This window comes from Bos grunniens, chromosome 22 (genome assembly GCF_055505025.1).
Source record: "Bos grunniens cultivar Pamir isolate PY7600 chromosome 22, Bosgru_T2T1.0, whole genome shotgun sequence".
In the NCBI taxonomy this organism is placed as follows: domain Eukaryota; kingdom Metazoa; phylum Chordata; class Mammalia; order Artiodactyla; family Bovidae; genus Bos; species Bos grunniens.
Genome location: NC_141186.1, coordinates 60,922,313 through 60,944,511, shown reverse-complemented (window position 1 = coordinate 60,944,511; position 22,199 = coordinate 60,922,313). Strand labels below are relative to the sequence as shown.

Sequence of the window (22,199 nt, the reverse complement as noted above, 5' to 3'; positions counted from 1 at the left end):
CGCACTGTCCAGCTTGCGGTCAGGGGCGGGGCCTTCTGCTCTTGCACACCACTTCTCTATCATTTGGGCAGGAGTCTTTCAGTTGCGGACGACAGAGATGAACTTTGACCCAGGGTACACTTTAAAAGACAATCATTAGCTCATATAATTGGAATAGCTGAGGGGTTGGATTTCAGGCCTGGCATGATCCAGGTGCTTAAATGGTGTCAGAGTGCCGCCTCTTTCTCTCTCAGCTCTGTTTCATGTTCAAGCAAGATTCTATGCTTAGAGGGGAGGGCGGCCTTTGGTGTCAGTGCTTTGTATACATGCTCTTGAAAAACAAGAGACTTGTTCGTCAACCCATTATCAGCCTCCCCAATTCTTTTAAAACTTAATGTATTTAATTAGAGGATGATCACTTTAGAGTGTTGTGATGGGTTTTGCCATATATTGGTGTGAATCAGCCATAGGTATGCATGTGTCCAGGCTTCCCCGGTCGCTCAGCTGGTAAAGAATTCGCCTGCAATGTGAGAGACCTGGATTCGATCCCTGGGTTGGGAAGATCCCCTGGAGGAGGGCATGGCAACCCACTCCAGTAGCCTTGCCTGGGAAATCCCCATGGACAGAGGAGCCTGGTGGGCTACAGCCATGGGGTCGCAAAGACTCAGACACGACTGAGCGACTGAGCACTCACAGCACGTACCCGTGTCCCCTCCACCCTGAGCCCCCGCCTCCTTCGCCCCCATCCTGGAGGGCGTCACAGCACGTACCCGTGTCCCCTCCACCCTGAGCCCCTGCCTCCCTCGCCCCCATCCTGGAGGGCGTCACAGCACGTACCCGTGTCCCCTCCACCCTGAGCCCCTGCCTCCCTCGCCCCCATCCTGGAGGGCGTCACAGCGCCGGCTTGGGGGGCCTGCTCTGTGCGTCACCTCTCGCTGGTTTCGTTTCACGTGTAGCACTGTGTGTGCTTTGGTGCTTTGCTCTCAAATCATCCCACCCTCTCCTTTTCCCACTGGAATCTCTCAGAATTGACCCTGCCATCAAGTGTCCGCTCCTGTTCTGATTATCACTCCCTGAGGGCTGACGTTTCTTGTGGTCAGTCTTTGAGGGGAGGCAGGGCCCTCAGTTTATACCCTAACAGACCACCGTACAGTTAGGAACCAGACTACAAAGTAGCCAACGCGCCACCCCTCTCTTGTTCTCTGACTGTCAGAGCCCCGTTCCTTCATCAGTGCAGTCTCTCCCTGGGAGGGCGTGGTTCCTAAGGATCCCTGAAGCCGTTAGCAGCCAGGTCATTTCTGCTGATTGGAAGGAGCTGAGAACAGAGACCATCTGGGATGGGTGGCCAGATGGGGCGGGCTGGCCCCTGCCTCCTGTTTGTGGCAGGGTCCCTGCCCAGGGAACCCGGGCCTGCGTGGCCAGATGGGGCAGGCTGGCCGCTGCCTCCTGTTTGTGGCAGAGTCCCTGCCCAGGGAACCCGGGCCTGCGTGGCCAGATGGGGCGGGCTGGCCGCTGCCTCCTGTTTGTGGCAGGTCCTGCCCAGGGAACCCGGGCCTGCGTGGCCAGATGGGGCGGGCTGGCCCTGCCTCCTGTTTGTGGCAGGTCCCTGCCCAGGGAACCTGACCTGCCTTTCACTGATTTGGATCCAGGCGGGGTTTGAGTCCTAGTCTGCGACTTAGCCGGTGAGGCTGGTGCTTTAAACTTTTTTAGTTCAGTTCAGTCGCTCAGTCTTGTCCGACTCTTTGCGACCCCATGAACCGCACCACTTCAGGCCTCCCTGTCCATCACCAACTCCCAGACTTTACTCAAACTCATGCCCTTTGAGTCAGTGATGCCATCCAGCCATCTCATCCTCTGTTGTCCCCTTCTCCTGCCCCCAGTCCCTCCCAGCATCAGGCTCTTTTCAAACGAGTCAGCTCTTCGCATCAGGTGGCCAAAGTATTGGAGCTTCAGCTTCAGCATCAGTCCTTCCAATGAACATTCAGGACTGATCTCCTTTAGGATGGACTGGTTGGATCTCCTTGCAGTCCAGGGGACTCTCAAGAGTCTTCTCCAACACCACAGTTCAAAAGCATCAATTCTTCGGCGCTCAGCTTTCTTTATAGTCCAACTCTCACATACAAACATTTTTTAAACCAACACTTAAAAATCAGGAGGTGCCACATAAAGATTCAGACCCCTGTTTGCTCTTGAAACCTTGGCAACCCTTCTTGATGCTGGACCCATGTCCCCTCGTGGCCACAGTGATTGGTCACTGCCTTCTCCGGGGCCACAGTCCCCACTGTCCATCCTGCGTGCCCCCCGCTTCCCTCCACTACCTGCTGTCCCCACCACAGGGGTCTCAGTGGCCCTTCCGGGCCCTGTCCAGGTCCCCATGGCAGCCAGCTGCCCCTCAGACTCCTCGTGGAACTCGTCAGGCCTCACCAGGGCTTCTGTGATGCCAGAGTCTCTGCCCCCGGCTGACTCAGCCCCAGACCCTCTGCCCTCTCCTTCCTTCCATGACCTGGTGCCCTCCAGCCCCACACGCTTCTCACACCGGTGGTGAGTCAGCACCAGGGGGCGTCCACGCCCCGAAGCGCCCCCCAAGGCCTCCCCTGCAAAATCCCTCCTCCCCACGCCCTGCCGCCAGCCTCTTCGCCTGCCCTGCAGTCTTATTCTCTATCCCAGATTTTCAAAAAGCCTATTTCATCACGTGTTCATACCAATATAATATCATCGAGCAGGTACACGCGCAGGTGTGCAGATCACGTACATATGTGTATTTGTACACGCGTGGATGCACATCTGTATGTTCACACACACAGATGTAAATCCCTTGCACACACGCCAGTTTATAAGTTGTACTTGGAGCCGCAGGTCTCAGACCACCCGGGTTGTAGTGCCGTGCTCATGTGTAAGAACCTACCCCAGAACCATAGCTCCACAGAGAGACTTTGACACCCCTGTCGTGTTCCTCTGGCCCGTCTCAGGCGCCCAACTGGGTTGCTACAGACCTCCCCAGGCTTCCCATTACTGTGCCTTCTCTGCCACCTCGTGGGTAGACTCCAGGCCCTGGATCGCCGCGAGCACCTGACTCCCGCCGCTGTTTCAGGGCAGTCTCAGCCGCGGCAGGTCCCAGGAAACCCGAGCTCATGTGGGCAGGGTCAGAAGGAAACTTGGCGTCTCCCAGAATGCGGTTTCCAGGGCAGGGCAACTGCGTGGGCGGACAGTGGCGTCACCTCCAGCTGACGACACGTCCGAGGACCGGCATCTTCCCATCGCTGGCTGGTGGTGACGCCAGAGGTGGTGGCAGGCCCCCCGGGAGATGCGGGCTGACCTTGAGAAATGAAGGGCAAGACCCCGAGAGGCTGTTGAGCTGGGCACTGGGCAGAGCGTGGACACCGCACCTCCAGCAGCAGGCACACTTAGGGGTTGCCGTCTGGGGGGTCAGCGTCTCCCCAGTCCCGGGTGCTGGGTGTGGGCCCTTGGATGGAATGCCAGCTGCAGGGTTGTCATCGTCCACGGTGAGGCTGTCTGTTTTTGTCCAGGACTAAGAACAGGCCACACCAAGCTCTCAGAGGGAGGGTGGCCACGCAGCTGGCCTCCGTCCCGGGGCCGTCCCAGGGCCTTCACCATGTCGGGATCTCGTCAGTCAGCGGAAAGCAGCTGGGTCAGGGTCAGGGCGTCCCGGGGGTGGCCGCCCCCCCACCCTGGGCAGAGGAGGTCTTTGTTTCTCAGCCACACTCCCCAGGCCTGGGAGGGTCCTGCCTGTGAGAGCTGAGCTCAGGAGTCTGAGCTGCCTGGGGGGCAGGCTTGTAGGCATATGTGCCCGGCTCCCCCGAGGGGTGACTGGCCCGTCTGATGCCACGGGCTGGTCGGGGTCCGGGCGGGGCCCCTGGGCTCCGGGGGAACAAGGGGGCGGAGCTGGGTGGCGGCAGCCTTGTGGGGGCGGCTGGGTGGCCTTGGGCAGGGGGCCGGGGGAGAGGCCTCGGATGAGGGAGTAGGCCGCCGGCATGCTGGAGGCTTCGGTCCCGCGAGTTCACAGGTGGGCCAGGCTGGCCACGGCGGAAGCAGAAATGAAGACCACCTTCCTGTTTGTTACTGAAAACATGACCGCCTTGACCACTGGGTCCGCACGGACTGGGGGCATTCAGGCCTTTAAGAGTGACCAGTTTGCTCAGAACCAGTCCGGGCTCAAGGTGACCTTGAGGACGGGAGGCTGTGGGGAGGCTGTGCTCCTGGGAAAAGGCGGTCCCCACTGAGGACCCCGAGACGATCGCCCTCGCTGGTGAGTCGGGGGCGGGGTGGTTCTGACACGATGGCTCTGGGCCCTTGGGGGCTGGGCTCCCGTTTCTGGGAGGTTCTGAACAGAGGGGACTGAGACCCTCCTGGGGGGCTGGGGCGGCAGTCTGAGGCCCAAGGAGGGCAGGACCCTTCAAGGTCACCCAGATTCCTCCTGCTGCCCAGCACCACCCGGAGTCCAGCTGAGCTCCTGCTGGAATTACATTCCTGGTTTCCTGGGTTAGGACACGTCTTGTTCCCAGGCCGCCCGGGAAAGGAATAGCTCCCCGCACACAAGGGCTCCTTTCATTTGTGTTTAGTGGAGTGTGTGTGATGGTTCCTAGAAGCCAGCAGCCACGGTAGATGCGCAGGAAGTTATGAAATAAGGTCACTCAGGGTCCCACCCCCAAAGGCACACCCACTTTTAGCATCTTGGTGTATAGCCTTCTGAACTGTTAACTGCTTGTGTGTGTGTGTTCATTTCTCATTATTTTTTGAACAAAAATGAGAAGCGTTGTTGTAACGATGTATAATGTGCTCCCTTGGGGGCCTCTTCCTGTAAGAAACACGCAAACAGCTCTTTTTCCTCATCTTCTGTCCTGATGGGAGTGGCTCAGAGGCCCACGGTGCAGGATTACAGGTGGATTATGACGCTGGACCATGGTCAGAACTAGAAAGACATCACAGGAGGTGCTAGGGCCAGAAGTGGTCACTAGTGGCTGCGGGGGGCCCGGTCCAGCTGCCGGCCTGGGGACTGGGGCGGCCAGTGTCCAGACAGAGCCCGCCGAGAGGGGTCTGTCTTGAACACAGTGGCCTCACACTCAGCCCCTGCCCCGCTGTCCTTAGAAACGTGCCGCACTCTCAACCCCCTGCCCATGTGGACACGCTGACCCTCATCTCAGAGGCGGTCACCGGGGTCGGGGGGCACCAACCTTGGATGAGGGTTGGTCCCCCTGGGCTGCTCCCTGGGGGTGGCTGTGGGCCAAGCCATCTCAGGGCCTTTGGAGGCCGTGCTTTCTTGGCGGGCGTCCCGGGGACGTCTTGAGGGTCTGGTAATGGACGGGCTGTGGCCTGTGTGCATGTGAAGGGTGCGAGGCGTCGCCGGGGTCACGGCGGACCGTTCACCCTGCGAGTCGCGGTGCACGGCGTTCTGTCCTCGTTGCGGTCACGATTCCACTCCCCTTTCCGTGGCGTGGGCCTGGCTGGCCCCGGGGACCCCTCTGGCCAACATCAGGCCTGCCGTGGGCAGGTCCAGGCTCTGTGCCCTGTGGCCTTGACCCTGCTGAGCCTGCCTCCAGGCCTGGACGCTGCCCCGGCCCCTGTGGGAGGCACGGCAGACCCTCATTCTCTGCATGTCAGGACCCCCTTGCCCTCAGGGTCGGGGTCGGGGTCGGGGCTGGTCTGACCATGTCAGGACGAGCCTGGGCCCTGGAAGCCCCTTCCGGGTCTGCATCCCTCGGGAGAGCAGGGCCACGTTCCTTCTGTGAGTGCTGCCTCACTGTGGCCTTAAGCCCCGGACACGGGGGTTGAGTGGCCGTGGGATGCGGCCTCTGGATCTTGAGGGGTGACAGGTCTCAGGGGCTCGGAGCTGCCTGGGGGGCGGGTCCCGTACGCTCTCAGCCAGGCTGGCCTCACGTGGCCCAGCTCCCTGGTGCAGCCCCGGCCAGCGTGGGCCGGGCAGCTGGCCGCCATCAAGGTCGCTCCGGGGGGACAGGGAGTGTCTGCGTGGGCGGCCAGCTCGGGGAGGCTGCCGTGGACACGGCGGCCCCTGCAGCGGGGAGAGCCTGGCCCGCGGAGGTGCACGGCAGGAGCGGCCCAGGCTCAGTTGCCGCCTTTGTTCCCCACTCGTTCACTCCGGGTTTGGCCGAGGGGTGGTAAGGACCACCCCCGAGGCTGGCAGCTCCGCCCGCGTGGACCCCTTGGGAGACACAGCCTGGTGTGGGCGCCCCGGGTGGGGAGGCTGTCCTGGCCTGGCCATGGCGGTCACCCGGCTGAGCCTGGAGCTCCGCTTCCAGGGCGGGAGGCTGAGAGGCGTGCGCTGCGAGCTTGCCCGCTGGCCCCGGGGGGCGCCCCCTGAGCCCGCTGCCAGCATCGTGGGCCAGGTCCTGGTGCCGGTGCTGCTGTCCGGCCTGGGTGTGGTGGCAGCCGGGCTGCTCATGAACCGCGTGCAGGTGCGTACGAGGGGCGCCAGGCGTCAGACCCCGCAGGACAGGCCCAGGGCCGGGCAGGGGGACCGGGCTTGGGGGCGGGCAGGCGGGTCCTCCTGGGGATGCGGGCACCTGACGTCCAGAGCTCCTGACGCCCTTGCACGGTCGGCCTGCAGGGACGCCCAGCCTGGAAGCTGGAACTGCTTGGATGCGGGGCCTGGGGGCTCAAATCCTGCCTCTGTCTCCTCTCGAGGGGGATCAGGCGTCCCTGCCTCAGCCTCTCCGCCTGTGAGCTGGGCAGGGTCATGAGGCTGGCCTGGTGGCCCGAGGGTGCCGGGGGCCTCTCGGGGCAGGGGGGCGGGGTGCTGAGCATGGCAGCGGTCCAGGTGGGACAGGGCATGTGGAGCTGGGGTCTCCATCAGGAGTGTTTGCTGGGAGGCTTGGGGGTCTGTGCGCTCCGGGTCAGCTCCAGGAGCCCCCTTTGGGTCACAGAGGCAGGGAGAGTGTGTCATGGAGACACTGGGCATGTCCGTGAGGATGTAGGGTGGGGATGCAGGGTGGGGGGGTCACCTCTCACCTTGGGGGGGTGGCGTGTGCATGACACTGCATTGTGTGCACAGACGCGACTGGGGTTGACACCCAGTCACCCAAGGGGACATCAGGTGGCATCCCATCTCCCTGGGCTGGAGGGGCATCTGACGTCCCCCCTGGGGGCCCCGGCTCTGAGCGAGGCTCTCGGGACATCCCCACCGCCCAGCCCAGTGCACGGTGCCCACTGGATGGTGCCCTTGCTCAACTGCTGCCAGCTGGAGCTGGGTCCCCACCACCTGCTTTTCCCTGGAGCTGCCCCCCAGGTCACCCTCCCAGGTCACCCTCCTGTGGACGCTGGAAGAGCCCGGCTGGATGGCAGGACAGCCCTCCCGACTCTCTGGGGTCCCGTCCAGGAGGAGGCCCAGAGCACAAGCCCTCAGGAGGGCCAGCGGCCCTGGAGATCACAACCTCTGCCCTCTTCCCGCTTGGCAGACGCGGTGTGTGAGGGCTCCCTCGCTCCGCACTCCCTGCTCATCCCCTCCCCCGGCTGCAGCCTTGGGGCTCCCAGGGGGAAGCCCGCGTGGTGGGGGGTGTGCCTGGCTCAGCCCTGGGATGTGCAGGCTGTGCTGCCTGGAGCCACGCACGCCCGGCCTCAGGCCTGACAGCCGGCCCTGTGGACGGCCCCCAGGTGGCCATGTGATGGGCCGGGGCCAGGGTCACCCGCGCCATCTGGGGCCAGGAGCCCGTTTGGGGGTCTGGGGACTGAGGCCTGTGAGGGGCTGGAGTGTCAGCTAGTATCGTCCCAAGACTGTTTCCACCCAAGTGGGGAGTCGGCGTTTCTCCCCACGAAACGAGGTTAAGCCCTGGCCACACCCCTGTGGGCCCCTTGCTGCCGATCCTGTGGCCCCTCCCAGACCTCCCTGGGGCTTACTGTGCACATGGGCACCGGGAACCCCAAGGACAGTGTCTGCCCTTCTCAGATCCGGGTGAGCCACGTGCTGGGCAGGTGGACGAGGCCACTTGTGGTCGGTTCCTCCAGCGTATCTGGTTGAGCCCCGAGCAGACGGAGGCCTCCCCACCGTCCTGGCGTCTGTGTCCTGGCTGCTGGGCGCCCTGCAGACACAGGGCAGCGGGGAGGCGGGGAGGGAGGCGGCGGGTGGGAGACTTGGCGGGCGCGTTGCTGGGCCTCAGGGTGGTGTTTCTGGGGGGCGTGAGCAGCAGCGGACACTCCAGGTGAGGGACCCTGCGTGTGGACAGAGGGGAGCGGGCCAGGGCGCCAGGATACAGACGCTGAGGGCGAAGCCTTCTTGACTCCGTCCCGGCTCTTTGTTCTAAAACACACACATGTTGCTTCACGGGCACCAGCACGGGAGGGAGGCGACTGCAAGGAGCACCCAGTTTGGCGAGCCAGCTGAGTTGAGAGATAGCCCGGGTTCCCCGCCCGCCTGCCTGTTCCTGCGTGTGTCCATGGGACGTGAGCGTGTGTGCACAGGACTGGAACCGCAGGGAGGCGGCGTCAGGGCTGAATGACTCGTCCTGCCAGTTTTCGGGCCCATGTGACCCGGACGTGCGGCTGAAGGCCACAGGGCGGCTAGGGGCTGGAGGCGTGGAGCCCAGGGGGACTGGGGGCCCAGGGGATGTCTACGGCCGGGGCAGGTGTCAGGCCACGGGGCAGGTGCCCTGGGGTTGGACAGCAGACCCCCGAGCTTCCAGGGTCCCCCTGGGGGTCTGCAGGCCAGGCAGCTCCGAGCCGGCCCCTCCCCTGGACCCAGGCACCCGGGGCCCTGGCCTTCCATCCTGCCGGCGCCTGGCGTCGCTGGCTTTGTCCCTGCACAGCCCCCGGAGGTCACCTGCCCAGACGTGTCTATACCCCACTTCCCGACCCTCCTTGGCCGCGTCCACCTCCCGGTCCGGGTGACCCCTGAGGGGAGGATGGGTCGCAGCCGACAGCTCAGCTCTTGCTCCCCCTGTGGGGTAGGGGGTGGGCTTGGGAGGACTGAGATCCCCAGCAGGAGGGGGGTCGGGGTGGAAGGTCACGGCCTGGGGGCGCTGTGGCCCCAGGTGGACAGGGCAAGTCCCCGCAGGGCGGGCGGAGGTGGGGACTTTCACGGGGGGCTGAGACGCCTGCGCCCGTCTCAAGGAAGAGAGGTAGTTATTAGACTTCGCAGCTTTCCTGCCTGGGGGAGGAAACAAGTCCCTTCGATTGTAAACTTGTAGAAGGTCGGGAAGGGGGTGGTGACACGCAGGCCGAGCCCAGTTAGGCTGAGAGCGGACATCCGTCAGACGGTGGTTACAGAGCAGGAACGCAGGGCTAAACTCTGTCCCCAGGGCATAGACACAGCGAGGGGCGGGCTGAGAAGCAAGGGCACTGCCGTCACAGCAGGGACTCAGGTCTCGAGCGGGTGACTCCCCGGTGCTGAAGCGACAGTCTATGTGAAATAAGCCTTCAGTAGATGGAGCACCTTCCAGAAAAATGCAGTAAAAGTCCCGCAGGAGGACCAGCAGCCCGCAGCGGGGCCGCGGAGCACAGTCTGAGGCCCGGGAGCCACGTGGGGAGAGGGGGTGCCCCGGGGTGGGCCCGGGGCAGGGACGCGCGCTCCGCGAGCCTGGACTGAGCCCGGCCCGGCCCCGCAGCACTGGCCGGTGTTCACGGAGATGAAGGACCTGCTGACCTTGGTGCCGCCCCTGGTGGGTCTGAAGGGCAACCTGGAGATGACGCTAGCCTCGAGGCTCTCCACCGCGGTAAGCGACCCTGCCTGCCCGAGGGGCCAGGCTCTGAACACCCAGTGGGGTCGGGGGTGGTCATGGAGGTCGCTCGGCGGCCACGCCCACGTCTGGGGTCGGGAGGGAGGTGGGAAGCTGGGCGGTGCAGACACGCAGTCACGAAGCTGGGGGCTGACCTGCGGCCCATGAGCCGTGAGTCAGGGGAGGCCGGGCGATGGGGGTTTGGGGGGCTCTCACGAACTCTGGAACTCTAAAGCCTCAATTTATTTGAAAATAAAACCCTGAAAGGATCCGAGGAAGGAGAAAGACGGTTAAGGTCAATCCTTTCTCAACCTGGAGTGTTTACTGGGAAGAACAGACGAGTGAGAAGTCAGCGTTCAGTAACTGAGCTCAGTACACAGGAACCAAGAGATGCAGTTTCTTTGAACCTTTTCTTGTCTTGAATTTGGCCCGCAGAGGCCATGACGTTGGGAGCGGCGATGGCTTCTCAAGGAGGGAGCACGTCTCTGACCTGAATTTTTTATCACAAGAGAAGAGGGGCTTGGGTACATCTCCTGAGCAGGACACTTGGCCCAGGTCGGGGCAAAAGGCTCCTGGTCTCCAGGGGCCCGTGTCCCCACCCCTCTGCCCGAGTTGCCCTCTGACAGCCAGCAGGACCATCTGCTCTGGCGGCAATGAGGGGGCCCCTGCTGACCTGCCGGGGCCTCCAGGGAGGGGGCACCCCTTCGGCCGCGCCCAGGGGACTCAGGTAGGCTCCTCTCCCCATCCAGGCCAACACCGGGCAGATCGATGACCCCCGGGAGCAGTACCGGGTGGTGAGCAGCAACCTGGCCCTCGTGCAGGTGAGCCTCCCCTTGGCCCCTGAACACTCCACGCTCGTCACTGCAAACCCGTGCATCTTCCTCACGGAGGGGTCGAAGTCTCTGGCCGGGGCGGGCTTTTGTGCCTCTGGACAGGATGCATCTGTGTCCAGTTCCTCTGGCTGGGGCAGCCTGTGGCCACACGCGGAACCTGGAGCAGGACCGCGGGCCCGCAGGCGAGGCCGCCCCCTACCCACAGGCTGCCTGCCCCATGCACGGGGAGCTCCATGGCTGGGGCTCAGCCTGGGTCCCCGGCTCAGGGCCTAGGTCGCAGTTGCCTCAGTGACGCTCACTGGCTCTGCTTTCCTGTTTCCTCCTGAATCCTCCGTAACCAGCATCCCATCTGCTCCTGCTCCAGGCAGGCCCTAGGTGGGCACGCGGTCCCAGCACAGCGTGGATGCAGTCCTGCCTCCTGTTTTTCTAAAAAGCTTAACATCAAAGCATAAAGGATGCTGTACACTGCATAATTAAGCTTTTTGGATAACTTCAGCATATCCTATCAGAAAAGTATAGAATCACATTTAAAATTCTTGACAACTGGCATTTTGACAATGGTACGGCCTGGAACGTCACTGGCAGACAGACGTGCAGCCGCTGGGGACCGGCTCTGCGGGGCCCGTGCAGACCCACCCGGCCAGGCCCGGCTGCACGCACCCATCACCCTGGGCGGCGGGGCGGGAGGCGGCCTGCACTTCCAGGCTTCTCTGCACTGGGTGCTCTGAAGAGAACTCCCGCAAGTTTACAGGGTGAGAACCGTCTGCAGCTCTAGACGTTTCCCGGGAGGATCACAGAGGGGATCCGATCGTTGTTTCTTAGCCTCGCGCGTTTCCTTTCCATGAGTCACCTGTCCTATCGCTTGAGCATCACCCTATCAGATCCCCCTTTTATCGTGATGGTTGGTTTTGACTTGTGAGACGGACTCATGGTTGCATCTCAATGAGACGTCTCAACGAGTTCTGGATGCGGATCTTTTTTAAAACAATTACTGGGCTGCACAAGCTGTTCGTTGTGGCATGACATGGCTCTAGCTCCCTGGCCCGCGCATCAGGAGCACGGCGTGCACCCCTCGGCCAGCGGGAAGTCCCTGGTGGGAGCCTTTCGCCAGTTCCGTGAGGGACGTGGTTTCTCCCAGTCTGTCCCGGTCCTTCTTTGGTGCCGTCTCTTGTCACACAAGTCATACTTGGCACTTCACATACATTTTATCTGTAGTTTTCTTTATAGGTTTGGCATGTTGTAGGAAGGAGGAGGCCTTCCCTAATCCAAAAGCTGAAACGTACTATTCCATGTTTTCATGTCTCGGCTTAGGTTTTCCTGTTCAGGTACATGTGTGTGAATGACGAAAGTCAGAATCGTTTCCTTTCCCCAAGCAAATGTGTGGTTTCTCTTACCCTGTTTACTCCATCCTGATGGGAATGCGCCTTTATCACAGTGAACGGTCATGTACTCACGAGTCATTCCCCAGACCCTGCTCTGTCCTGCCAACCTGTTGGTCTGTTTTCTGCCAAGCCACCCAGGTTTCGTTCCTGTAGCTTTAACACACATACTCATAATGAAAATGCCAAAATGAGATGCCACTCCATCTTCTTTCTCAAAACTCACAGCTGTCCTGGCACACATACTCGTTTTGGTGACACTTGACTGTAAAACGAGCTGTCGGGTGCCATCCTGGAATGCTGGCTGGAATTCTGTGTACGAGCCAGGGCATGTCCTGGGGCCCCAGGGGATGGGGGTGCTTCTGGAGGTCAGACCTTCGAGAGGGGAGCTGACCCAGGATAAACACGGGACGCTGGGGAAGGTCGGGGCGGAGGGCCGGGCATTGGGCTGAGGTGGGTGCTGGTCGCCACTCCCGGGCGAGGGAAGGGCCTGCCTCAGCCTGGTCCCCGCCCTTAGGTGCAGGCTGCCGTGGTGGGGCTCCTGGCGGCTGTGGCCGCCCTGCTGCTGGGCCTGGCCTCGGGCCAGGGGCTGGATGTGGTGGAGGCCCAGGTGCTGTGCGCCAGCAGCGTCCTCACCGCCTCCCTGGCGGCCTGCGCCCTGGGTGAGTGGCCCTCGGGGTCCTGCAGGGGATGGGGTGCATCTCGGTCTTCACGCCCACCGTGACCTGGACCCGCACATCTTGGGCCTGGGCGGGGTCTGGGGTCTGGGGCGGGGCGCAGTGCAGGCGGCCCCTGGAGGGAGGGGCGGGGACTGTGGCTGCGGGCTCAAGACCCCTCCCTCGAGGCCGTGGCACCTCCCAGGACCTGCGTTCGGGTCTTCCCCGAGGCCCAAGGTCCCCAGGGGTTTGGAGCCCCGGAACCACCTGCCTGACGCTTCAGGGATGTCCGTGTTGGGGCTGCTCCGCTGTCAAGCGCAGGAGCTACAAGGCAGAGTCGCAGCCCGGAGGGCCTGACCCTGCGGAGGAACGGCTGGGTGGGCGTAGTGAGGTCCGGGCGGCCTCCACCCGCTCACCGCCCCCGCCCGCAGGGACGGTGATGGTCTGCATCGTGGTCGGCGCGCGGAAGTTGGGGGTCAACCCGGACAACATCGCCACGCCCATCGCGGCCAGCCTGGGCGACCTCATCACACTCTCCCTGCTGGCTGTGGTCAGCAGCTTCTTCTACAGACACAGAGGTGCGCCCGAGGCCTGAAGTCCCGGCCGGCTGAGTGGGTGGTGGGAGCAGGCACCCGAAGTGCCGAGGTCAGCGCTGGCCGCGGTCAGGAGTGGGGGCAGAGTGCAGGCTGCAGCCCCCAGGCTCCGGGGAGGTGGGGGCAGAGCCGTGAGCCGCCCGCGGGCCGGGGCGGGGCCCACCCCAGCTCCGCCCCGCTCCCCCGCAGACAGCCAGTACCTGACGCCGCTGGTCTGCGTCGGCTTCGCGGCGCTCACCCCCGCCTGCGTCCTCATCGCCAAGCAGAACCCGCCCGTCGTGAGGATTCTCAAGTTCGGCTGGTTCCCCATCGTCCTGGCGATGCTCGTCAGCAGGTGCGCCTTCCTCTCTGTCCGTTGCCCCGGGCCGGGCCCCAAGACCGCGGCTCTGTGGGCGCCGTCCCCTTGCATGGCCGCTGGTGGGCCCCTCAGGGCGGAGGGGTCCGCGCCCCGGGCGCCCCGCTCCTCTCTGACGTGCGTTCCTGGCTGATTCGCGGGGAGGGGAGCGGAGGTCGCGGGGTCGCAGGCCAGGCCCTGGCAGCGTCTCTGGGGAGTCAGCACATCCAGGCCCGCTCGGGGGCCTGGGGTGGGTCCGGGGTGTTCTTAGGGGGTGATATCTTCCTTGGGCGTCCTGGACAGGCGGGACTCGGGACGCAGGTGGAAATGCACACGGGGGTTCAGAGGGTGCGGGAGAGGCCGGGTTGGGGATGACGGGGCGGCCTGTGTGCTGAGGGTGGGGGGCGCCCGTGCCGCTAACCGTCTGCCGTCTGCCCGCAGCCTCGGGGGGCTCATCTTGAACAAGACCCTGTCCCAGCCGCAGTTCAGAGGCATGGCAGTCTTTGCTCCCATCATGTGTGGTAGGTACTGTGGCCATCACTGGGGCTTGGCGGCCAGGGGCTGGGAGAACGGTGACCACGGGGCTTTGGGTTCGGCCCTGAACACAGCTGGGAGGCCAGGCTGCGGTCCTCAGGGGCTCCCCTGGGGCACTGCTGCCCTCGGAGCACCAGGGCCAGGGCTGAGTCCATGCCTGCTGGCCATCACCCAGACCCACCTGCTGGCATCTGTGGCCCCACCTGGCTTCCCTTTTAGATTCACTGATGGCACTGAAACATTTTCAGACATTTACAATTAAAAGCCCAGGTTCCTGTCTTCTCCTTGCGCAGTGAGGCTGCGATGTACCGGCTCACATCCTGGAGGCCCCCAAGGCCCCGCTCAGCATCTGCAGGGGGCCAAGCACCAGGCCCCACCGGGAGACAGCTGGGCAGTGGGGAGCAGTGAAGGGCGCAGCCAGTGCACATGGGCTCCATCTGCAGGCGCCTTTGCCCCAGCCGTCCTCGGAGTCCTCCGGAGCAGCCCAGGCAGTGGGCCTCCACCCTGGGAGGCCCGGGGAGGGGTCCTCCAGGGCTGGTGCGATAGAACAGGGGAGGGACCGTGGCTGGGGGCCAACCCCGACCTGCGCCCGCAGGAGCCCAGTGGCCTCTGGCCCCGGCACGCTCAGCTTCCGGCAATGCCAGGAGCCCCTCAAACTCAGTTCAGCAGCGTGCACCCTGCCCCGCCCCGCCCCGTCTCCTCTCCTTCTGGCCCTGATGTTACCTCAGACGTGCCCGCGGTCTGGATCCTTCCTCCAGCAGCTCCCTGAGACCACCCCTCCCTCCCTCCATCCCCACCCCTGCACCTGGCCATCAGCCACTGAACCCCGAGGCTGCTGGTCATGCCCCCTTCGCTCAGAGGCGCCCTGTCAAGGGGACCCTGCTGCTGCCTGGATGCCTCCCTCGCGAGGTCCTGGCCGCCTAGTCTGCAGCCAGATGAGGCATGTGGTCAGGTGTGAGGCAAAGAGAGGAAATCAAGTGCTGGATTGGCTTCCTGGAGAAGCTGAACTTAAGGGACAAGCTCCGAGACAGACGTCAAGGAGGGGAAACCGGGCTGCCTTGCAGGTGTTGGTGGCAACCTGGTGGCCATTCAGACCAGCCGGATCTCCACGCACCTGCACCTGTGGGGCACGCCCGGGGTGCTGCCTCTCTGGATGAAGAAGTGCTGGCCCAGCCCCTGCTCCACGTTCTGCAGCTCAGGTGCGTCCGGGGCCTTCCAGGGACCACGTGGTCATCTCTTTCAAGGATGGCATCACTGGAGTCTGTGTCACCAGGCCCGACCCCCAGCGCAGGGGAGGCCCCTGCGCCCCAGGCATGCTGTCCAGGCCCCTAGGTGGGCCGTCTGCCCCCCCCTGTCTGACCAGCCACCCGTGCGCAGACGTGCTCCCAACGCCTCTGCAGGGACCAGCACTCCCCGGGGTGGGGGTTGCCCTTGGGGGGTCACCCCGTAACCTCGTCACCTGTGACTCCACCCCTGGGGGTCAGGGCACAGCACAGAGCTTTGGGGGGAAACATGTGTAGCTCTTAGTTTTCAGCGCATTTTCCTGAGTTTTTACGCCATCTGCCGATAGTAACACCTATCTTTTCCCTTTGTAAGTTTTTTTTTTGTTTTAAAGATCCTTTTTAACAATCATACGGTTAAATAAGGCTTATACATAAGGCCTCATACGGTTTGTCGCTGTGGAGAGGTCTGGCGCAGCCTCTCCAGGGTGTTTCACAGTTGCGTCTGCGCAACTGTGCTGCCCTCCCCACCCAGCTGATGAGACGCCGTGTTAACTCGGTGCAGATGGAGCCTGGCCCTCACTGAGGCCCCTTTCTGCCCGACACGACCCTCACATTACGGGCTGGCTCTACAGCCTACAGTCTTGGCAGGAAAGTGTGTCTCTCGCAGCCTCAGAGCCGCGCGCACAGCTGCTGAGGACCGTGCCGAGGGGGCCCCGGCCGTGGTCCCAGTGCGTCCGCACGGTGGCCTCCGGAAGCCGCCACGTCCACCTCCCCCTCACAGCGGGTCGCGCCGCCTCCTGGTCGGCCTGCTTGCTGCTGTGGCTCAATCCTGCTTGTTCTTGCTCCAACGCCGGCTCCCAGGAGTGCTGGCCGCACCCGTGGGGAGGACACACAGCAGCTCCGTGACACGTGCGGCGGGAAGTGCGCGTGGCCACTGCGCTGCAGGCTCCCGCCCGGGCCTCTGCAACCGCCACTCAGCCACGGCCCTGCCTCCCGCAGAAATCAACGCCACGTCGGCCCGCGTCCTGCTGGCGCTCGTGGTGCCCGGCCACCTGGCCTTCTTCTCCATCGTCTCCCTGCTGGAGAGCCAGTCGGTCCCGAGCGAGAGGACCTTTGTGCTCCTGTACCTGCTGGCGGGCCTGGTCCAGGTAAGGGGCGCCGTGCCCCACCCTGGGAGGGGTCCCTGGACAAGCGGGACGTAGCCCCCGCCTCCCGGAGGCTCGGTCAGCTGGTCCGGCCCAGGGGCCGTGTCCAGAGGCACTGCTCGCTCCTCCCCAGCAGGGTCAGCACAGCGGCAGAGGGTGGGTCCCGCGATGGGCGGGGCAGGCCAGGGGCTCCTACAGGTGCCTGTGGGCTTCTGCTGGCAGCCCACGTGCCCAGGCCCTGGGGGCAGCCCCATGAGGGTGTGCCGGCACGGTTTTGACCCCAAAGGGCAGGCAGGGAGCCCGGGAGGCCGTCCAGACTGGTGCCAGGGCAGGACGGCCTGGACAAGCGGCTTCAGGGCCTGAGGCCTGACCGCGCGTAGGGCGCCTCCACACAGGCTCCCGGCGAGCCTGAGAGGTAGAGCTAGCCTGAGGCTCCAGGCGGAGACGCACCTTGGGCCAAGGGGAGCCAGGGCTGGCATGGGGCCCGGGGCGCCACGCCCACCCAGAGGCCCGCGGCCCCTCCCGCACAGCCGTCACCCTGCCTGTCACCCCGCAGGTGACCGTCCTGCTGCACCTGGCTGACGTGGCGGTCCGGCTGGCGTGGCGGCGGGCCCTGGACCCAGATGACCACTGCATCCCGTACCTCACAGGGCTCGGCGACCTGCTGGGCACCGGCCTGCTGGCACTTTGCTTCCTCGCCCACGGGCTGCTGCGGACTGGGATGCGGCCGAGCAGCCCCCTGGACCCAGCACCTGGACCCTCCTAGGGGCCCAGGAGCCCCCTCCCTCGCGCCCACAGACCTGATGCGGCTCCTCTGGCCGGACCCCGGGGCTGGGGCGGCCTCTGTCCTGCACACACGTGCAGGGGGCGGGGCGCGCGGGGGGCAGGACCCTCAGCCTGCAAGGCCGTCCTCCCCCCTCTTCCAGGGATGGGCCTGATCCCCTTTCTGCTCCCAGCATCTCTGGTCATCAGCAGAAACCTGTGCTTAGATTTAAACCCCCAGAGGAGGATAAAGGTGAGACCATACCCCAGGCCCACCCCAAGGGGAGGGAATCGGCCCCACACCACGGTGAGGAGAGGACGCGAGAGCTGCAGTCGAGAGAAAGAACGCCCGGCTTCTGGCTCGGCTACAAAAACTTTTATTCACTCGCACGAGGAGCTGGGCCCAACAGCAGCAGGGACCTCAGTGCCTGGGAAATGGAAGCCGGTCCTGAGCACCTCGGGGGACAAAGGTCCAGCCCTGGCCCGGAGGCTATGTGTCCAGGGCACTCTGGACAAGCGGGGAGCCGAGGTGCTGGTGAGGCGGCTGCGATCCACCTACAGTGAGGATGCAGCCCCCACAGGACACCGGGGGTCACCGTGGAAAGCGGGGTCATTCCCACAGGCTGAGGCCCCCGCCTCAGGAGACAAACAGAAAGCAGAGTGGGAACCACCACCGTCTAAACGACACCTCTCACCTGCAGAGGCACAGGGACCAGCTCCGGGGCCCGTGCCCAGGCCCCCAGCGGGCAGTACCTCGCGCATGGTCACAGCTCGCGTCCTCTCGCAGGGCGGGCCGCGCACTGAGAGCCAGCACACGCCCGCGTGCACACCTGAGCGGCCCCGGGCCAGGGCCAGGGCCCGGCATGCGCCCCAGTGCTCGGAGGACAGCCTTGCAAACCGCTGTCGGCTTCCACGAGGTACCGACACCAAAATAAAAACTAAGAAAGCTCACTCTGTGAGTTTAACTCGACACTCGGCCGGTGTGGGGGCTGCAGTGGGGCCTGGGGGGGCCGCCTGTGTCCTCGGCCTGTCGGCTGGGGGCCCCTCGCGTCCTCAGGGGCCGCACTCGGCGGAGCAGTGAGACCAGCACCTGCTCTCGCAGTCGGGGTGGGAGGCCCAGCCCCAAGCATCCCTGACAGAGTGGAGCAGAAACACTCAACACTGCCCCGGAGTCGCTGAAGAACGGGCCTGGCCGCCCAGCGGCGCCCCCGGCCCAGCGGGGCAGGTCACGGCCAGGCGCGCAGACCAGCCGCACCTCCCGAGCACGGCAAGTCCTCGGGCACTGCGGCACCTCCGCCCGCGGGCAGCACCTCCTGCAAAGCAAGCACAGCAGTGAGCTTGCCCTCCCCCAGTGTAGGCCCGTGTCACTTCAAGGGGAGGCTTCCACACCAACAACACAGGGGAGCCGAGCTCCATCCCCACCGCAATGTCCTCACAGGGGGCTCCCCGCCCCGCCAGCCCCGCGGGGACGGGCTCCATTCTCCTCAGAGGGGACTCCCTGCCCCGGCCGGCCCTGCGTGGACGGGCTCCATTCTCCTCAGAGGGGGACTCCCCGCCCTGGCCGGCCCCGCGTGGAGGGGCTCCATTCTCCTCAGAGGGGGACTCCCCGCCCCGGCCAGCCCCGCGTGGACGGGCTCCATTCTCCTCAGAGGGGGGACCCCGCCCCGGCCAGCCCCGCGTGGACGGGCTCCATTCTCCTCAGAGGGGGACTCCCCGCCCCGGCCAGCCCCGCGTGGACGGGCTCCATTCTCCTCAGAGGGGGGACCCCGCCCCGGCCAGCCCCGCGTGGACGGGCTCCATTCTCCTCAGAGGCGGGACCCCGCCCCGGCCGGCCCCGCGTGGAGGGGCTCCATTCTCCTCAGAGGGGGACTCCCCGCCCCGGCCGGCCCCGCGTGGACGGGCTCCATTCTCCTCAGAGGGGGGACCCCGCCCCGGCCGGCCCCACGGGGACGGGCCCCGGCCGCCGCCTCCAGGGAGCCACCCTGGCACCGGGCTCCAGGCCACCACGGACACCAGTCACCGCCCACCCCCTGCCACCCTAGGAAGGAGCCCAGGACGAGGGCCACCCCGTGGGAGGAGGGATGCCGTGAGGCCTTCTGGACGCTGCGACCAGGGGCCTCCAAGCTCCATCCAACGTCCACTTCTAACACCACAGCCCAAGTTGAACATAAGAAAACCAAAGTTACGTTTTTGGTTTACACACATGTAAAAGTCAAACCACGTGTCTGACTTTTACATACGTGTTTCAAATCTGATAAAGTGCAGAGATCACCCTCACCTATCCAAATCTGAATTACCCACTGCCACCCACACGCAGCTTAAGCCCTGACTCCAGCAACCATTTAACCTGTCTGGGCCCATCTCTGCAGAGGCTGAAACCCGGCCAGCCCAACTCTCACAGGCCTGAACACGTGAACTTGAATACGTGAAACCCCACCTCACCCACCAAGACGTGTGAGCCTGAGCTGCAGGCTCAGCCTTTACTGCTCAAACCCTCACCCCCTTCTCCGGAAAACACCCTGGCCACTTGGCCAGGGGACCCGGGGTGAGCCCACCTCAGGGACGAGCCTGGGACAGAAGCTGCGTGGGGCTAGACCAACCCAGAGAACAGGGGCACCGAACCTGGAGGACACAGACGGGCAGGTCAACAGCAAGCAGGGGCTGGAAGGCAGGAGGCTGCGGGCTGAGTGCCAGAGGCAAGACCCCATCCCCTGAGGGTTCGTCCTGCGGAAGCAAAAGCACCATGTCAGGGACCCTGGCCCCAGGAAGCCACCCCCCAGATGCGGCAGCCCCAGCCCAGCCCATCTTCCAGGGAGGCCCGAGGCCCACGCTGACGGGGGCCGGGGGTCAGCTGCCTGCCCTCCGTGCTCCCACAGCCCTGCTTAGCCCCGAGGCCCACAGCCGCGGACACAGGCGCTCAGCGAAGACGTGCCGGGTGTCAGAGCCGCGCGTCCTCGGAGTGGACGCCTCTCCCCTCCCCATCCCCTGCCAGCCCCAGAAGGCAAGGCTGAAGGTGCCCGCGTCCCGCCAGATGCGGGAGCCCAGATCCTGACCAGGGAGTGTGGACACCGGGGCGCGACAGGAGGGGCGTGTGGGGTGCTGTCTGTGTCTGTGTGTGCGTGTCTCTGGGTGTGTCTGTGCCTGTGTCTCTCTGGGTGTGTGTCTGTGTGTCCGTCTCTCTGTGTCTGTGTGGCGCGAGCTCTCACCTGCAGCAGCTGCACCTGGACACACGGCAGGGCGCTGGGCACGGCGAGGCTGCCCCACAGCCAGGCTCCCAGGCCGGCACAGACGTCACCGTCCCCCGGGCTTGGTGAAGACTCCCCAGTGGCTCCTGAAACAGAGCATGACCTCCTGTGTCCTCCACGCACACGTGCTCGGGCCCCCGCCCTCCGGGGCGGACCCTGCCTCACCCTGCACACCTGCCAGCCAGGGGTGCGCGGGGTCCCTGACACGTGGAGCACAGAGCTCTCGGGAGGAGGACGGACTGAAGCTGCCTCCCCCTCCCCCACCCCCCGACCCTCACAGCTGCTAAGCGGCTCTTTCGGTACAACTTCCTTCACAAAAACCATCACTGTCTTGGTTTTATAACAATACACTTAAAAAACATTGACCAGAAAGCATTTCCTAACCCAGAAAGGGTTTCTCTGACGAGAACACAGCCCCACCTGGCTCCACTGCCCACTCTCCCTGACCCTGGACGGTGGGGCAGGCAGACACGCTCAGGTCCGGGAGTGCCAGGGCGAGGAGCCCGGGCAACTGGTGGACACGGGCACAGAAGACAAGCCTACCCACGGGCGTGGCCGCGCCTGCGGGGCTCACTGCAGATGCCCCGCCCCGGCCTCGTGCAGCCTCTGGGTGCACGTTCTGGCCTCCGCTGGAGTTTCCGGGAGCCCCTGGCACGCCTGCAGGTCTTCCAGCACCCCAGCACACGTCCTGCTACAAACGTGTCCATAAATGGGAATTCCACTTATTTTTAAAGTTTATTTAAGCACACTTTCTAGGAGTGAACGTTCTTCATCGGAAGCTGAGGGGCACTGCAGTTATCAGCAGTGCAGACACATCGAGAAGACGCGTGAAACGGCAACTACGAAACGCCAAAGGGGAAGCCCGCTGGCGCGGCGAGGGGGGCACTGCCGGCGCGCTCCCAGGCAGCTCGTGTCTGCGTGCGCTTGGAGACTCGTCGAGACCATTTTTTAACAAAAAGCTCACGTGCTTTAAATATACCTTCAACCCCACTCTGCAGCTGCAGATTCAGCTCGCGGCGTTGGACGAAGCCCACGTGGTACAGTCAGACACAAGCTGATGGGGGTCTAACTCCACTTCACGTCCAAACGGGCCGCCTGCATGCCAACTTGCACTTCCAGGCCTATCAAGGAAGCCCGTCACGAGACCACTGTGGGATGAATGGAGGCAGGCCCCAAACAGTGCATCTTTTGAAGTTACTTTTAAAAGCAGACAAGATGTGGGGATGTCTCTGGTTGTTAAGAATCTGCCTTCCAGTACAGGGGGTGGGGATTCAATGCTTGGTCGGGGGACTAAAATCCCATACACCGTGGAGCAGCGAAGCCTGTGTGCAGAGCTAAGACCCCGTGTGACCCAGCTAAGACCCCGTGTGACCCAGCTAAGACCCTGTGTGACCCAGCGAAGCCCATGTGACCCAGCTAAGACCCCGTGTGACCCAGCGAAGCCCGTGTGCACCACAGCTAAGACCCAGCACGGCCAACTTTTTTAAAGTAGGCAAGGTTTACACGATGTGTGTCTCCTACTCATCACCAAGTTACATCATAAAGATGCAGTGAGCCTGAGCCCCCTCTCCTTGACACTGATGACACGGCGCGAGCCGAGCCGTGCTACCTGAGACCCCAGCTGGGATCCAAGCTCCGCCTTCACGCACAACTGTGTGCGCGCGTGCTGCTTAAATGGGAGAATAAAGGGAAAACCCGCGCACGCATCAGAAATAAACCCCCTCGGTTCTTCTAGATGTCGTGACCGAGTGCCTGTTTCACACCTGGTGACGGACGGGTCCACAGGGCTCAACACCAGGCCAGTGTTAGTGAGCGACTAGCACGTCTCTGTGT

General features: G+C 64.0%; 2 protein-coding genes across 19 annotated transcripts in view; one reads left to right on the top strand and one right to left on the bottom strand.

Moving 5' to 3' along the window:
• SLC41A3 (solute carrier family 41 member 3) overlaps positions 1 to 18,072 on the top strand; it is a 23,667-nt gene extending 5,595 nt beyond the window's left edge. For 6 of the 17 annotated variants that reach the window (XM_086369011.1, XM_086369001.1, XM_086369009.1 and 3 more), the window contains 9 exons: positions 9,552 to 9,659; positions 10,412 to 10,483; positions 12,392 to 12,536; positions 12,962 to 13,108; positions 13,313 to 13,457; positions 13,899 to 13,978; positions 15,056 to 15,190; positions 16,214 to 16,362; positions 16,916 to 18,072. In XM_086369011.1, coding sequence (XP_086225137.1) covers positions 9,573 to 9,659; positions 10,412 to 10,483; positions 12,392 to 12,536; positions 12,962 to 13,108; positions 13,313 to 13,457; positions 13,899 to 13,978; positions 15,056 to 15,190; positions 16,214 to 16,362; positions 16,916 to 17,125 — 1,170 coding nt within the window. In that variant the 5' untranslated portion in view covers positions 9,552 to 9,572 and the 3' untranslated portion in view covers positions 17,126 to 18,072. Of the gene's footprint in view, positions 1 to 3,731; positions 4,247 to 9,551; positions 9,660 to 10,411; positions 10,484 to 12,391; positions 12,537 to 12,961; positions 13,109 to 13,312; positions 13,458 to 13,898; positions 13,979 to 15,055; positions 15,191 to 16,075; positions 16,363 to 16,915 lie in introns of those variants that run through there. The other 11 variants (XM_086369006.1, XM_086368998.1, XM_086369004.1 and 8 more) reach the window with 4 other exon arrangements.
• The window catches only part of ZXDC (ZXD family zinc finger C), a 22,705-nt gene continuing 17,988 nt past the window's right edge, over positions 17,483 to 22,199 (bottom strand). For both annotated transcript variants that reach the window (XM_086368988.1, XM_086368989.1), the window contains 3 exons: positions 20,328 to 20,452; positions 19,744 to 19,845; positions 17,483 to 18,434 (listed from right to left, as the gene is read on the bottom strand). In XM_086368988.1, the coding sequence (XP_086225114.1) occupies positions 18,348 to 18,434; positions 19,744 to 19,845; positions 20,328 to 20,452 (314 nt within the window). In that variant the 3' untranslated portion in view covers positions 17,483 to 18,347. The remainder of the gene's footprint in view (positions 18,435 to 19,743; positions 19,846 to 20,327; positions 20,453 to 22,199) is intronic.